Source organism: Anomaloglossus baeobatrachus, chromosome 6 (genome assembly GCF_048569485.1).
Source record: "Anomaloglossus baeobatrachus isolate aAnoBae1 chromosome 6, aAnoBae1.hap1, whole genome shotgun sequence".
NCBI classification, from domain to species: Eukaryota; Metazoa; Chordata; class Amphibia; order Anura; family Aromobatidae; genus Anomaloglossus; species Anomaloglossus baeobatrachus.
This window is the reverse complement of record NC_134358.1, coordinates 184,142,406-184,159,127: the sequence shown is the minus strand read 5'-3', so window position 1 is coordinate 184,159,127 and position 16,722 is coordinate 184,142,406. Positions and strand designations below refer to the sequence as shown.

General features: G+C 47.1%; 1 protein-coding gene across 1 annotated transcript in view; it reads right to left on the bottom strand.

Annotated features, from left to right (window-relative positions):
- Nucleotides 1-800: 800 nt before the first annotated feature.
- Nucleotides 801-16,722, bottom strand: part of PSMG2 (proteasome assembly chaperone 2) — a 21,067-nt gene continuing 5,145 nt past the window's right edge. Inside the window, 8 exon segments of the mRNA XM_075314577.1 lie at nt 801-1,008; nt 4,133-4,168; nt 4,170-4,210; nt 4,213-4,256; nt 5,822-5,995; nt 6,067-6,185; nt 6,262-6,320; nt 7,550-7,721. Coding sequence (XP_075170692.1) covers nt 925-1,008; nt 4,133-4,168; nt 4,170-4,210; nt 4,213-4,256; nt 5,822-5,995; nt 6,067-6,185; nt 6,262-6,320; nt 7,550-7,721 — 729 coding nt within the window. The 3' untranslated portion in view covers nt 801-924.

Below are 16,722 nucleotides of genomic sequence, written 5' to 3'. Positions count from 1 at the left end.
GTGACAATAGCAGAGTCAGCTTGCTGTATCCGGTCACAATGGTGCCATATTCAACTCAGAGCCTGCAAAGAGGGGCTGAGGAATTGATGCCATATTCAACTCAGAGCCTGCAGAGAGGGGCTGAGGAATTGGGCTATAGGGGCACAGGCCTCTACCCTGGGCTTTGGAAAATCGGTGTCTATGGAACCTGTCGTCCAGCCCAGGTTCCAGCGTCGCGGGAGGGGGTACGTGTAGGCAACACTTCACCTCCCGCCCGTTGATGGTAGTGGGAGATCGGTCCCAAAATGAAACCGTCGCTCTCAAAAATAACAAACCTTGAAAGAAAGTGCCTCCTACAAACACTAAGCTAAAACTGAGACTGCCTGGCCCGGCCAGGGGTGTATACTGCAGAGGAGGAGCTATGCTTTTGCATCTACTTAGTGTCCTCCTATGGATAGGCAGCATAACACCCATGGTCCTGTGTCCCCCAATGAGGCGTCAGAGAAAAAATATATATAGTGCCATTCAAAATTGCAACTCGTCCTGCAGAAAACTGTAATGTGGCTATGTCGACTGAAGAATAAATAAATAAAAAAATTATGACTTTTAGAAGAGAAAAGAAGTAAATTTTAAAAAAGAAAACATTTTGCAGCGGGAAGGGGTTAAAGCTAGATGGACTTATCAGACGGATAATAAAAAGCAGTTGTGGTTTCCTCCGACTGATCAGCTGCACATTTTCTGCTACTAATGAACAAAACAGAGCTGCTGCTCAAATGAGGTGAGAAGAGTAAAGATACAAACTAAAACCAACCAACAAAAGCTTAGAAAACATTCATTCTTTATAGGGTACAGGATATAAAACAATGATTCAACAATGGCTGATCTTCTAATAAACCGGGACCAGTGTAAAAGTGCTTCTTTATTCCGCTGTAATCATCACTTTGGTTAGAAAAGTGCAGATGGCACACCGCTGCCAAACAGTAATCTCCAGGAGCTTGGCATCTTCCAGCGACTTGTGCCACTGTCATCCTGAAAGAAGCAATGATGTAAGGTTATATACAGACTGCATAAAAGTGTCACTTCATAATTTCATATACCTGCTTAAAAGCGTGAGTCATCCTCAGGTATGAACAGGAAAGGTACAGAATTCCTGTCAGTTATGCATGCATCCCAGCAGGTATGTGCAGACCCAACATTATCAACACAATGCACAGTGAACAGCCCCTTTAAGACTAATTATTTGTTCATCAAATTATTTAAAGGAATTTTCAGTGAAAACAATTTAACACGTATCCATATAGGCGATAACTTGCTGATCAGTGAATGTCTTACGGCTGAACCTAAATAATTTTTTTTGTCCATAGTAAAATTGAATGGCAGGTTAGACGATCTGACCACTTCTCCAGAGCGGTAGCGCATCCCTCTTGCCCACCCTTGTGTCCTATTACCTCCTTCTCTGCCTCTCAGATCTCACACATGCACGCCTGTGTGGCTTCACTGCAGTCCTCAGGAGCAAGATCTGGGAGACAAAGGAGGTAATAGGATACAAGGGCGGGCCTGAGGGATGCGCTACCGCTCTATTAGTCTTAGAGAGGGAGGGCTTATAAATTATCATATTTTTCGTTTCATAAGACGCACCCCAAATTTGGAGAAAAAAAAACAAAACATGAAGTCCGTATTATAATCTGGTAGTGTCTTACCAGGGAGGGGGGCAGAAGCGGAGCAGGGGTCACAAGAGACAGGGGCGGTACTGGAGTATGGTGATGCTGCGAGTGGTACAGAGGGGGGCCCAGATACTCACTGTGGGCGCTGCTCTGTGCCAGGCTGTGGACATGGCTCTGCTCTGTGCGGGGCTGCTCTGCTCTGTGCGGACGGTGAGTCACGGGACATTTTGAAGGTGTTGGCGGTGAGGGCTTCTTCAAATAATGGCAGGCGGGGTTGGCGCATGCACAGATGAGAGCTTCAGCCGAGAGCTTCATCTGCGCATGTACTGACTCTAGGCACCATTATTTGAAGAACTCCTCACCACTGACATCTTCAGTATGGCCTGTGACTCACCGCCATGGCGCACAGAGCCGAGCCCCGCTGGCAGCACACCACATAGCATTAACCCTAACTTGTTTGACCGCTCTTCACCACCCCCCCCGATAAGCTACATTCAGATTTTAAGATGCACCCCTCATATTCCTCCCAAATTTTTGGAAGGAAAAGTACATCTTATAACCCGAAAAATATGGTACCTAATTACAGTCATATGAAAAAGTTTGGGCACCCCTATTAATGTTAACCTTTTTTCTTTATAACAATTTGGGTTTTTGCAAAAGCTATTTCAGTTTCACATATCTAATAACTGATGGACGGAGTAATATTTCTGGATTGAAATGAGGTATATTGTACTAACAGAAAATGTGCAATCCGCATTTAAACAAAATTTGACTGGTGCAAAAGTATGGGCACCTCAACATAAAAGTGACATTAATATTTTGTAGATCCTCCTTTTGCAAAAATAACAGCCTCTAGTCGCTTCCTGTAGCTTTTAATGAGTTCCTGGATCCTGGATGAAGGTATATTTGACCATTCTTGTTTACAAAACAATTCCAGTTCAGTTAAGTTTGATGGTCGCCGAGCCAGGACAGAACACTTCAAATCATCCCACAGATGTTCAATGATATTCAGGTCTGGGGACTGGGATGGCCATTCCAGAACATTATAATTGTTCCTCTGCATGAATTCCTGAGTAGATTTGGAGCGGTGTTTTGGATCATTGTCTTGCTGAAATATCCATCCCCTGCGTAACTTCAACTTCGTCACTGATTCTTGCACATTATTGTCAAGAATCTGCTGATACTGAGTTGAATCCATGCGACCCTCAACTTTAACAAGATTCCCGGTGCCGGCAATTGGCCACACAGCCCCAAAGCATGATGGAACCTCCACCAAATTTTACTGTGGGTAGCAAGTGCTTCTTGGAATGCCATGTTTTTTTGCCTCCATGCATAACGCCTTTTTGTATGACCAAATAACTCAATCTTTGCTTCATCAGTCCACAGGACCTTCCTCCAAAATGTAAGTGGCTTGTCCAAATGTGCTTTTGCATACCTCAGGCGACTCTGTTTGTGGCGTGCTTGCAGAAACGGCTTCTTCGCATCACTCTCCATACAGCTCTCCTTGTGCAAAGTGCGCTGTATTGTTGACCGATGCACATTGACACCATCTGCAGAAAGATGATGCTGCGGGTCTTTGGAGGTGGTCTGTGGATTGTCCTTGACTGTTCTCACCATTCTTCTTCTCTGCCTTTCTGATATTTTTCTTGGCCTGCCACTTCTGGGCTTAACAAGAACTGTACCTGTGTTCTTCCATTTCCTTACTATGTTCCTCACAGTGGAAACTGACAGTTTAAATCTCTGACACAACTTTTTGTACCTTCCCTTGAACAAACTATGTTGAATAATCTTTCTTTTCAAATCATTTGAGAGTTGTTTTGAGGAGCCCATGATGCCACTCTTCATAGGAGATTCAAATAGGAGAACAACTTGCAAGTGGCCACCTTAAATACCTTTTCTCATGATTGGATACACCTGCCTATGAAGTTCAAAGCTCAATGAGGTTACAAAACCAATTTAGTGCTTTAGTAAGTCAGTAAAAAGTAGTTAGGAGTGTTCAAATCAAGAAATTGATAAGGTTGCCCATACTTTTGCACCGGTCAAATTTTGTTTGAATGCAGATTGCACATTTTCTGTTAGTACAATAAACCTCATTTCAATCCAGAAATATTACTCAGTCCATCAGTTATTAGATATATGAAACTAAAATAGCTGTTGCAAAAACCCAAATTGTTATAAAGAAAAAAGGTTAACATTAATAGGGGTACCCAAACTTTTTCATATGACTGTATATGCCCTATAAGACGACACCCGAGATATAAGACGACCCCCAATTTTTGAGAAGATTTTCAGGGGATAAAAAGTCGGCTTATACTCCAGAAAATACGGTATTCTTTTCACAGGAGGCCTCACCATTTAGTTACTAACAACAAAGCAGTAAAAAGGTATTTCTAGTCTCTTCACATTTTTTAAATACTAGTTGTCTTTGGTACAGATATTCTAGCAGTGTTCCTGTGATGACCAGTAGCCTTTCTGTTAATGATTGTTACTCACCGAAGATTACTCAAATGAAGCCATTTATTAACCATGATCAAGAAGAGCAAAAGCATCAGGGATGTTGTCGCCTCAGAGCAGAACTTGAGAACAGCAGCCATGTGAATTCCCTCAGAACAGCTGTGGGTAAAAAGCAGAATGCAAGTTGCATGTGTAAATACAAAGAAAATTGGTTGTTAGCGGAAAAGAAGTATTAGATGATGTGTATTCAAATTTATGAGCGACCATGTAATACTTGTTTGGCTTGGAGTCCGATAGAGACCACCTCTCTGCAGCAGCTGTTGAATTTAGCTAAATGGGTTGGTCCTTATTGGCATATTTCCAGAATGGAAAACACCTTTAAAGGGATTGTCCACCATGAGGACAACCTTTTCTGATTCCATGTTTCCCCTTTAAAAAAAAAGCCTGTACTCAGCTACTGTTCGGCGCGGCTCCAGTGTTGCGTGACTTTATGAGCCCAATCAGCGCCAGCTTCCTTTTCCCCACCTTCTGACAAAGGATCAATCAACAGGAAGTGAGCAGCAGCCGCAACTCTCACTTCATATTGAATAACTAGTTTGTCTGAAGGCAGGAACAGGAAGTGTGAGCTGCGGCTGCCACTCATTTTCTGTTGATTGCGCTTATGTCCGAAGGCGGGAAGACAGAAGCCAGCACTGATTGGAAGCAGGGCACCGAGCCAGCACAGGAGGGGAGTATAAGCTTTTTATTTTACCTGGGGGAAATATGTGGAATCAGAAGGGGTTGCCCTAGTAGTGGAAAATCTGTTTAATGCTACCCTCCAAAGAATATGACACTTCTGCATATTTGCAAGAACAAAGTGCCTGTACCTCCCCCAAAGTTATACTTCTTTAGTCTAACTTCCCTGAGAATCAGCTGCGGGGACGGGGGGGGGGGGGGGGGGGGGGGGGGGGTCTATTCAGGAGAAAGATCACAGCTTATCAGATGTGATGGGCACCAACCATACTTTATGTCATTGTCATCAAAAGTTCAAATGTTTGTGACCCTTAGGGGGGCTTTACACGCTGCGACATCGCTACTGATATATCAGACACAGATTTGTGTCACGTCGTTCATTTTCATAATGTCGCTCCTACTGCAGATACGATGTTGTTTGTCGTTCCTGCAGCACCACACATCGCTGTGTGTGAAGCCGCAGGAACGACAAACATCTCCTTACCTGCGTCCACCGGCAATGCGGAAGGGAGAAGGTGGGCGGGATGTTATGTCCCGCTCATCTCCGCTGCTATTGGCCGACCGTTTGGTGACGTCGCTGTACATGTATGTGCGTGTGACGCTGCCGTAGCGATAATGTTCGGTACGGCAGCAAACACCATATATCGCATGTATGATGGGGGCGTGTGCTATCGCGCTGGACATCGCTAGCCGATGCTAGCGATGTCGCAGCGTGTAAAGCCCGCCTTAGTCATTGTGCATGGCTTGAGACGCAACATGCACCAAATAATGCTCAGGCTTAAAGGGAATCTGTGAGCAGGTTCTTGCTATGTAAGCTTAAGCCTGCATGCTACAAGGGTTAAGACAAAAAAAATTAGGGCTGTCTGTGTATTACAATATTTTTGGGAACATTAGCTCTTGTAGATGTTTAATATATTACAGACTATGTGTTTAGAAAACTGAATATGTAATAATAGTCATTAACGGAGACCCAGAACACATAGGTCATGTACCAGTCATCAAACAACCGCTTTGTAAAGCCTCCTCCAGGGATGGAGATCTTTTTCTCTTCATCATTTATGCCTGGATATATAGACAGCTTCTCCATTTCCTTCCACTGTAATGCATTCATCGTTTCTGCCACCTTTGTCTGCAAAGCTGGTGTGACTAAGTAACGGAAGGGGGACCTGCATAAGACAATATTATATTATCATCCGGATTACTGAGGATGCATATAAGAAGTAACCTTGAAACATACCCAAAAAGCTGGCTGTCATCTCGTTGGTATGCATGGCTGCTGGAAAGGAGAACGACTCTGGTGAACGCACATGTCTTAATCCAGCAGGTTAGAGCTTGGCAGAAGGCTCTAGATTTTTTCTTCAGACAGAGAAGGAAGTGAGTCACATGAAGGAGCAGTGATCGATCATCAGCCGAAGACTAACATCACCTCTACCTTTATTAATGGAGATCTGATCTGCAGGACGGCAAGCTTCTTCTCAGGTGACGCATATACTGTGGAGAATAGCACAGACATATAGAATGTAAATATAGAGCGAGAGTAAACATAACTATCATATGGTACAATATCTAGTGTAATACCGTTTTTGGCCCCTGCACCCCTAAAGAAGGAATTTTTAAACCAGGTTTCACAGACTGTCAAAACAAATGGCTTCATTACAAGGGGTCCATAAATCCACTGGGAAGAGTTGCACTGTTATTTTCAGAAATGTGAATATATACAATAAACCACACTAGATGTAGCAGAAGCTGTCACCAAAAGATGCCAGGTATTTTGTGTCTACTGGAACTATCTATTGAAAATCCCCCCAAAAAAACAGGTGAGAAGCCTCTGCTGTAAATTGAAGGTATACTGAATTGTTTCCAGAATTAATGTTACATTGGGGGATTACGATGAGCACCATGTAGCAGAATATGCCCACGTGCTATGCAACTTGGTCTTACAATTATGTAGAATGATCATGTACAGTACGGACTAGAAACATAAAGAAAAACATGCTAACGACTGTCCGTTCTCCTGTGCGCCAATGACGTCAGTATAGGATAGAGGGGGAGGGGACCCGTTTAACCCTTTATAAAACAGACTTTTTTTTTTTTTTTTTTTTTTTTAAGTCTCTACATTTCAGAATACTACAACTTATTGTGTCTTTGATCTAGCTGGGTGAGGCTTTTTGTAGGAGAAACTAGTTGTTTAGGCCTCATTTGACGCTGCGTATTGCTTTTTCTATTATATATTTTATCCTACAAAACCTGTCAAGATTTATTTCTTCAAGTAAACACTAGTATATTATATAAAAGCTGAAGACAGGTTAGTAAGAACCTTGGAACATGTGTGCATGTGGCACTTTTTTCTATGGATTCCGCTCAGAATCAGCCTAAAAAGTGCCCCCATAAAATGAAAATGATATTACGGAGCAAATGTTTTCTTTTAACTGCTTCAAGGTTTGGAAACCCTGAAGTGGTAAAAAGAAGTGACATGCTCATTTTTGCTTATGATACTTAACAGATTAGAGTGAAAGTCACCACAAGAATACGGGCGAAGCTGCTGCAGGAAAACGGCTGCTGGATAACAAGATAATGCGGCAACTGGGCCAGAGTCTACAGGACACTATGTGATAATGCCCTTAGAAGAAGCAGATTTAAAGCACCGACTCCTATATGGAAATATCATTTATCAGCACAGCTTAGAAGCTATTCAATAGTTTTTGATAACATGTTCTCACCTTCTGCATTTATACACAGCTCCTTTGCATGTTCTTCATTGGTAGAATATGGATTACTTCCAACCATAGGTACAAGACAGTCAGTATAAAAATACCCAACCTTTGGTATATCCAGAGAAGAAATGATCAGGTCCACGGCAAGTTGTCCAACATTTCCTACAGAGACTGCGGGCTGGAATAAAAGCGAGAGATCAGATGAGATCATCAAATGTCATTTACCGGAAGAGTTTCCTTGATTATACAGTTCACAGTGCGGATGTGGATGGTGGCGGCTGCTAAAGCAATCAGCATGCATGAAATTATTCCCAATATTATCGAATGGGACAACCACTTCATTAACTCATCAACATTTTACCACCAGGCAATTTGAGGTTTTTAGCGCCTCTGCATTTTAACAAGCAACATTTGTTTCATAGATGAGGCCTTGCTGTATGTCAGAGAAGTTGTATGTTCTCCATCATTGTTCGGCACATAGAAATTACTGTGTGATCTAAACATGTATTACAACGCAAATATAGAAAGGAAGAAACAATATATATCTACACACACACACACACAGTACCGACCAAAAGTTTAGACACCCCTTCTCATCTCTAGAACAACTGTTAAGAGGAGACTTTGTGCAGCAGGCCTTCATGGTAAAAAAGAGAATTTTGTTTACTTACCGTAAATTCTTTTTCTTATAGTTCCGTATTGGGAGACCCAGACATTGGGTGTATAGCTTCTGCCTCCGGAGGACACACAAAGTACTACACTAAAAAAGTGTAGCTCCTCCCTCTGAGCTTATACACCCCCTGGAGAACCAGATCTAGCTAGTTTAGTGCAAAAGCTGAAGGAGAATAGCCACCCACAAGTAAAAACAGAGCAAGAACCGGAGCAACCGGAGACTCTGTCCACGACAACAGCCGGTGATAACACACGGAACAAGAAACTGCCAACAGGCAACAGGGAGGGTGCTGGGTCTCCCAATACGGAACTATAAGAAAAAGAATTTACGGTAAGTAAACAAAATTCTCTTTTTCTTTATCGTTCCTATGGGAGACCCAGACAATGGGACGTCTCAAAGCAGTCCATGGGTGGGAATAAACAGAAAAACTAAGAAGTAGGCGGAGCCTAACTTCACAAATGGGCGACAGCCGCCTGAAGGATGCGTCTGACCAAGCTCGCATCTGCCGAAGCATGAGCATGCACTTGGTAGTGCTTTGAAAAGGTATGCAGACTAGTCCAAGTGGCAGCCTGACAGACTTGCTGAGCCGTAGCCTGGTGCCTGAAAGCCCAAGAGGCACCGACAGCTCTGGTCGAGTGTGCCTTGATCCCCGGCGGGGGAGGCACCTGAGAACACTGGTAGGCATCCAAAATGGTCGACCTAATCCAACGGGCTAAGGTCGGCTTAGAAGCAGAGAGGCCCTTACGCCGACCTGTGGTTAGCACAAAAAGAGAGGTGCACCGCCTAAGAGCAGCGGTGCGAGACACATAGATCCGGAGAGCACGCACCAGATCCAGAGTATGCAACGCTTTTTCAAAGCGATGAACAGGAGCCGGACAAAAGGAAGGTAGGGTAATGTCCTGGTTAAGGTGGAAGGGAGAGACCACCTTAGGAAGAAAGTCCGGAGTCGGACGGAGAACCACCTTGTCTTGATGAAAAACCAAAAAAGGTGACTCCGAAGAGAGCGCAGCCAAATCAGAGACTCTCCTGAGGGAAGTTATGGCCACTAGAAAGACCACTATCTGTGAAAGACGAAACAAAGAAACCTCCCTAAGAGGCTCAAAGGGGGGTTTCTGCAAAACCGTGAGAACTAAATTGAGGTCCCAGGGACCCAAGGGCCGCCGGTAAGGCGGAATGATGTGAGACGCACCTTGCATGAAGGTGCGGACCTGAGCCAGCCAGGCGATACGCCGCTGGAACAGCACTGACAGAGCCGAGACTTGTCCCTTGAGAGAGTTGAGGGACAGTCCCAGCTGCAGACCGGACTGTAGAAAAGACAGAAGGGTCGGCAAGGAAAAAGGCCAAGGAGGATGGCCGGAAGAGCGACACCAGGACAGGAAAATTTTCCAAGTCCTGTGATAGATCATGGCAGAGGAAGACTTACGGGCCCGAGTCATAGTGGAGATGACTTCAGGGGGGATACCAGAAGCCGTCAAGATCCAGGACTCAAGAGCCACGCCGTCAATCTGAGAGCCGCAGAATTCTGGCGGAAAAATGGACCTTGTGAGAGAAGGTCTGGACGGTCCGGAAGATGCCACGGCACCTCTACGGACAGATGGAGCAGGTCTGGATACCAAGCTCGCCTGGGCCAGTCCGGAGCAATGAGGATGACTCGACGGCCCTCCATTCTGATCTTGCGCAGAACTCTGGGCAAGAGAGCTAGAGGGGGAAACACGTAGGACAGACGAAACTGGGACCAGTCTTGAACCAGAGCGTCCGCGGCGAATGCCTGAGGATCGTGGGAGCGAGCCACGTAAACCGGAACCTTGTTGTTGTGACGGGATGCCATTAGGTCCACGTCCGGAGTGCCTCACTTGCGGCAGATTGACTGAAACACTGCCAGATGCAGGGACCACTCGCCACTGTCCACGGTTTGACGGCTGAGATAATCTGCCTCCCAGTTTTCCACGCCTGGGATGTGGACTACGGATATGGTGGACTTGGAGTCCTCCGTCCATTGAAGGATGCGTTGTACCTCCAACATTGCCAGGTGGCTGCGTGTCCCGCCTTGGTGATTGATGTAGGCAACCGCTGTCGCGTTGTCTGACTGGACTCGGATGTGCTTGCCCGCCAATAGGTGGTGCAAAGCTAGGAGAGCCAGAAGCACGGCTCTGGTTTCCAGCACATTGATCGAGAGGGCTGACTCGGACGGAGTCCAAGTGCCCTGTGTTCGGCGGTGGAGACATACCGCTCCCCAGCCGGATGACTGGCATCCGTGGTGAGGATCACCCAGGACGGGGCCAGGAAGGAGCGTCCCTGAGACAGAGAGATGGGCCGAAGCCACCACTGAAGAGAGCTCCTGGTCTGTGGCGACAGAGCCACTAACCTGTGCAAGGAGGAAGGCCGCTTGTCCCAACAGCGGAGAATGTTCAGCTGCAGTGGACGCAGATGGAACTGGGCAAAGGGAACAGCCTCCATTGACGCCACCATCTGACCCAGCACCTGCATCAGGTGCCTGATGGAATAACGGCGGGGCCTCAGCAGAGAGCGCACCGCCAGTTGGAGGGACTGCTGTTTGATTAAGGGCAACTTCACAAGTGCCGGCAGTGTCTCGAACTGCATCCCAAGGTACGTGAGCCTCTGGGTCGGAGTCAGAGTGGATTTGGGCAGATTGACAAGCCACCCGAATTGGGCTAGAGCGGCGAGAGTGAGCGAGACACTCCGCTGACAGTCTGCGCTGGATGAGGCCTTGACTAGAAGGTCGTTCAGGTAAGGAATCACTGCCAACCCCTGGAGGTGCAGAACCGCAATCACTGCTGCCATGACCTTGGTGAATACCCGAGGGGCCGTGGCTAACCCGAAGGGGAGAGCCATGAAATGGAAATGTTCCTCTCCGATTGCAAAATGTAGCCAACGCTGGTGTGAAACTGCAATTGGCACATGCAGATAGGCATCTCTGATGTCGATGGATGCCAGGAAATCTCCTTGGGTCATTGAGGCAATGACTGATCGCAGAGACTCCATGCGAAAATGCCGCACCTGAACATGCTTGTTGAGAAGCTTGAGATCCAGGATGGGCCGGAAGGAACCGTCCTTTTTGGGGACTAGGAAGAGATTTGAGTAGAAACCTCTGAACCGTTCCCGGGCGGGAACCGGTACAATTACTCCGTTGGCCTGCAAGGATGCCACGGCCTGAGAGAAGGCGGCGGCCTTGGAGCAGGGGGGAGTTGACAGAAAAAATCTGTTTGGCGGGCTGGAAGAGAATTCTATCCTGTAGCCGTGGGAGATGATATCCCGCACCCACTGATCGGAGATGTGTTGAAACCACACGTCACCAAAGTGGGAGAGCCTGCCACCGACTAAGGACATTGCTGGCGCGGACAGATAGTCAAGAGGAGGCTGCCTTAGTGGCAGCAGCTCCTGCGGCCTTCTGTGGACGCGCTTTTGTGCGCCAGTTGGATTTTTGGTCCTTGGCTGAGTTAGTGGACGAGGCCGAGGGCTTAGAGGACGACCAGTTGGAGGAACAAAAGGAACGAAACCTCGACTGATTCCTGCCCTGGACAGGTTTCCTGGTTTTGGTTTGTGGCATGGAAGTACTCTTCCCGCCAGTAGCTTCCTTAATAATTTCATCCAGCTGTTCACCGAACAGCCTGGACCCAGCAAAAGGGAGTCCAGCAAGGTACTTCTTTGAAGAAGCATCTGCCTTCCACTCTCGAAGCCACAAAATCCTGCGGATAGCGAGGGAATTAGCCGAAGCCACCGCAGTGCGGTGAGAAGCCTCCAGCATGGCAGACATGGCATAGGATGAAAAAGCTGAAGCTTGGGAAGTTAAGGTAACCATTTCGGGCATAGATTCCCTGGCGAGGGAATGCATCTCCTCTAGAGAAGCAGAGATGGCTTTGAGAGCCCACACTGCTGCAAAAGTTGGGGAAAACGAGGCCCCTGCCGCCTCATATACAGATTTGGCCAGAAGGTCAACCTGGCGGTCAGTGGAATCCTTAAGAGAGGTGCCATCAACCACTGATACAACGGTTCGGGCTGAGAGTCTAGACACCGGGGGTCTACCTTTGGTGAATGAGCCCACTCCTTGACCACCTCAGGTGGAAAGGGAAAACGGTCATCAGAACCACGCTTTGGGAAGCGTTTGTCAGGACAGGCCCTAGGCTTGGTCACAGCGGCCTGAAAACTGGAGTGGTTGAAGAACACACTCTTTGTCCTCTTAGGCGAGGTAAACTGGTGCTTTTCTGCCAGAGAGGGTTGCTCCTCTGATACTAGCGGATTGAGATCCAGTACAGAATTAATGGACGCAATGAAATCACTAACATCTGAGTCACTTTCGGACAGATCAATGGGGCACATGGAGTTAGCCTCCGAGCCCCCTGTAAAGGCATCCTCCTCGTCCTGCGAGCCAGCTCCTGAATCACAGCCGCGGGACGAGGAAGGAGAGGGAGCCCTGCGTCTCCTTTTAGGAGGACGGGGTCTGGGACCAGATGATGAATCCTCTGTGAGCTCCGGCCCTGAGAGAGCCCTAGCAGCAGAGGCACCCTGTGAAGGGGGCTGATGCATGTTCAGCAAAGTCCTGGACAGCTGTCCCATGGAGTCGGCAAAAGACTGGGAGATAGACTTCTACCCAAGCCGGGGGTTCAGCCACAGGAGCATGAGCAGCCGGAGAGACCACTGGGGGTGCGATTTCAGGCTGAGGCATCATCAGGTTAGAGCAGGCATCACAATGTGGATAGGTGCTCGGTTCAGGCAGTAGGAGCTTACATGCAGTGCATACTGAATACAGCTTTGGAGCCTTGCTCCTCGTGTGAGACATGCTGCTGGAGTGGGGGCTCTGCCAGAATGACCCCCAGAGAGTATATATATAGAGGTCCACAACCAGAGGTTGTGGCTTACCAGACCGCTGGAGCGGTGTTGTGTGCCCTCCAGATCCCGAAGCCCGGACCCCCAAGCACCTCAGCAGGGATGCTGCAGACCAGCGCTGCAATGACTGATCGCAGGGAGAACGCTGAGAAAATGGCCGCCGGAGCGAAGAGAGGGGGCGGGACTCACTCTGGGAGCGGGATCTGGAGGGCCATAGAGACTTACAGGGGAGGAGACATGTACCCAGTGAGGAGTGTCCCTCCCCTGTGCAGAACGGCCGCTGGGCGGAGCCGCACTGTCCCTCTGCATGAATGACATGCGAGGGCAGTGAAACCGAAAGTAGGCCTCCGGCAAAGCCGGGGCCTAAATTTGAGCGGTGCGGCCGGCGCGCAGGCACCATCGGCGCGGTTCTCAGGCGACAGCCAGAGAACCCGCCGGAAATGTCATAAAACTCACTCAGCACACTCTCCCACAACAATAAAGTACAGGGACCCCCAATATATAAACGTCTCAGGTACTTAGCTGCTGAGACGCAGGGTTCCAAGTCCCTGGGGATGAGTGCTCCGGTCCAGCAGGATCCTGAAGGGCTGCGGATGGAGACCGGTCTCCTGCCAAGCATGGAAAACCGTGCTGGCTCCCACTTCAAGCCAGAGCCCAGGAGGGATGGTGAAGGAGCACGGCATGTAAGGCTCCAGCCTTGGAATCAACCTTAACAGCACCGCCGACACAGTGGGGTGAGAAGGGACATGCCGGGGGTCCAGGCTTGGACCCGCTTTTCTTCAAACGCTTTCCAAAAATGAAAAATCAGATGAGAATGCATGTGTGGATGTATGCCTCCTGACACAAAGCAATAAACTGGCTAGATCTGGTTCTCCAGGGGGTGTATAAGCTCAGAGGGAGGAGCTACACTTTTTAGTGTAGTACTTTGTGTGTCCTCCGGAGGCAGAAGCTATACACCCAATGTCTGGGTCTCCCATAGGAACGATAAAGAAATAGCTGCTAGGAAACCACTGCTAAGGACAGGCAACAAGCAGAAGAGACTTGTTTGGGTTACAGATCACAAGGAATGGACATTAGACCAGTGGAAATCTGTGCTTTGGTCTGATGAGTCCAAATTTAAGATCTTTGGATCCAACCACCGTCTTTGCAGAAAAGGTGATCGGATGGACTCTATATGCCTGGTTCCCACCGTGAAGCATGGAGGAGGAGGTGTGATGGTGTGGGGGTGATTTGCTGGTGACACTGTTGGGGATTTATTCAAAACTGAAGGCATACTGAACCAGCATGGCTACCACAGCATCTTGCAGAGGCGTACTATTCCATCCGGTTTGCGTTTAGTTGGACCATCATTTATTTTCAACAGGACAATGACCCCAAACACACCTCCAGGCTGTGTAAGGGCTATTTGACTAAGAAGGAGAGTGATGGGGTGCTACGTCAGATGACCTGGCCTCCAGTCACCAGACCTGAACCCAATCGAGATGGTTTGGGGTGAGCTGGACCGCAGAGTGAAAGCAAAAGGGCCAACAAGTGCTAAGCATCTCTTGGAACTCCTTCAAGACTGTTGGAAGACCATTCCCGGTGACTACCTCTTGAAGCTCATCAAGAGAATGCCAAGAGTGTGCAAAGCAGTAATGAAAGCAAAAGGTGGCTACTTTGAAGGACCTAGAATATAAGACACATTTTCAGTTGTTTCATACTTTAAGTATTTCATTCCACATGTTTTCATTCATAGTTTTAATGTCTTCAATGTGAATCTACAATTTTTAGAGCCATGAGAATAAAGAAAAAACTCTTTGAATGAGATGTGTCCAAATTTTTGGTCTGTACTGATATATATTATATACATATGTACAACCTATGCACTGCTCCCATTTCTTTGGTTGCACTACACTTTCTATTCCAGAGGCACTTTTACTCTGTCAGGGTCACATACCACAACTGGTTGATACTGGTTATTACATATTGCACTTATTGTTGCACTAAGGCACCTGTTTGTTAAGGCACTTTAGCTCTACATGGGTGATATGTTATATCCAGTTGGTACTATTACATGGCACTAGGAATTATTTAATTACACCTGTAGTACAAAATTGGTAGATTAGTTTACGTAACTATATACTTACCTATTTATTACTTTTGCATGGGAGTTGTCCCTCTGAAGATTTACTTGTTTATTCCCCTTATTTAATGTTTTTTTATTATGTCAAATTAAAATTTTAACTAATGCATATATCTCCTCATTATTCTGTGACAAACCTTCAAGGAATCTGTGTACGTATGTGTGTGATTTTATTTATATTTATATCAAAAAGCTGCTAATTTTACAAACTTTACTTGCTTGTGTTTCAAAACCTATACATCCTAGATGACAACTACAGGTATGTAGAGAATCAGCCTGATAGTGCCAGTATAGCACTGGCTTTAAGTTATATAGCGAAATCATGGTGATTGGTGAAATTTAATGCACCTTTCCTGTAAGGAGCAAAGTGCAACAGAGGAAAATAACATGCAGCACATGGCAAAGAGCACAGACGCACATAGGTGATATGTATATATTAGCTGATGCTTTGTTACATTGAGATCTGTCAGATATGGAAGTTTCCTCACCCCTATACCGTTTCGCATGTAGCTTCTTCTGGGGCTATATTTGGTAGATATTGCAAGACCTATTTATTACAGATTCCAATCAGGGTTGGTAGCAAATCATTAGCGAATATATCTACAACTTTTGTGCTCCTCACTTTTCTTTAAGGCTAAGTTCACACTTCCGTTGTTTTGCATCAGTCACATGCGTTGCTTGACGCATGTGACTGATGCGTTGTACAACGGATGACAACGGTGACAAAGAAAAGAATTTCTTTGTCGGACTCAGTTGTGTGCGGGGGGCGGAGTTCGGGGGGCGGAGCTGAGGACGTCAGTGCCTCGGTCTGCATGGCTGGGGACAGGTGATTGTATGTGTGTGTGTGTGTGTGTGTGTGTGTGTGTGTGTGTGTGTGTGTGTGTGTGTGTGTGTACATGCAGAGAGCGCGAGGGGGTGGAGCCGAGCAGGGCCGTGGATCTGAGGACGTCAGTGCCGCGGGGACTGCAGGGCTGGGGACAAGTGAGTGAGTGTGTGTGAGTGTACACATGCGGAGTGCGGAAGGGGGCGGAGCTGAGTGGTGAAGTGTCGGCCTCCTTGCACACTGTATGCAGGGTAAATATCGGGTAACTAAAAGCAAAGCACTTTTTGCTTGGTTACCCGATATTTATCTTGGATACCAGCTTAGCGCGGGCTCCCTGCACTCGTAACCACTGTAAATATCGGGTAACTAACCAAAGCGCATTGCTTTGTTACCCGATGTTTATCCTGGTTACGTGTGCAGGGAGCCAGAGAGAGCATGCGCAGCAAAATCCTACGGATCGCGCTGCTCAAAAAACGTTACAGGCTGCGTTGCTCCCGCCCGGCGGTCAGTTAAAAAATGACTGACCGCGACGCAGCGGATGCAACGCAGCATCATCAGTCACAATCCGTCACTAATAGAAGCCTATGGGGAAAAACAGGATTCCTGCAAAATATTTTGCAGGATACCTTAATTCCTCAAGGCTACGGATTGTGACTGATGCAAAACAACGGAAGGGTGAACTTAGCCTAAGGCCTCTTTCACACATAAGTTACAAT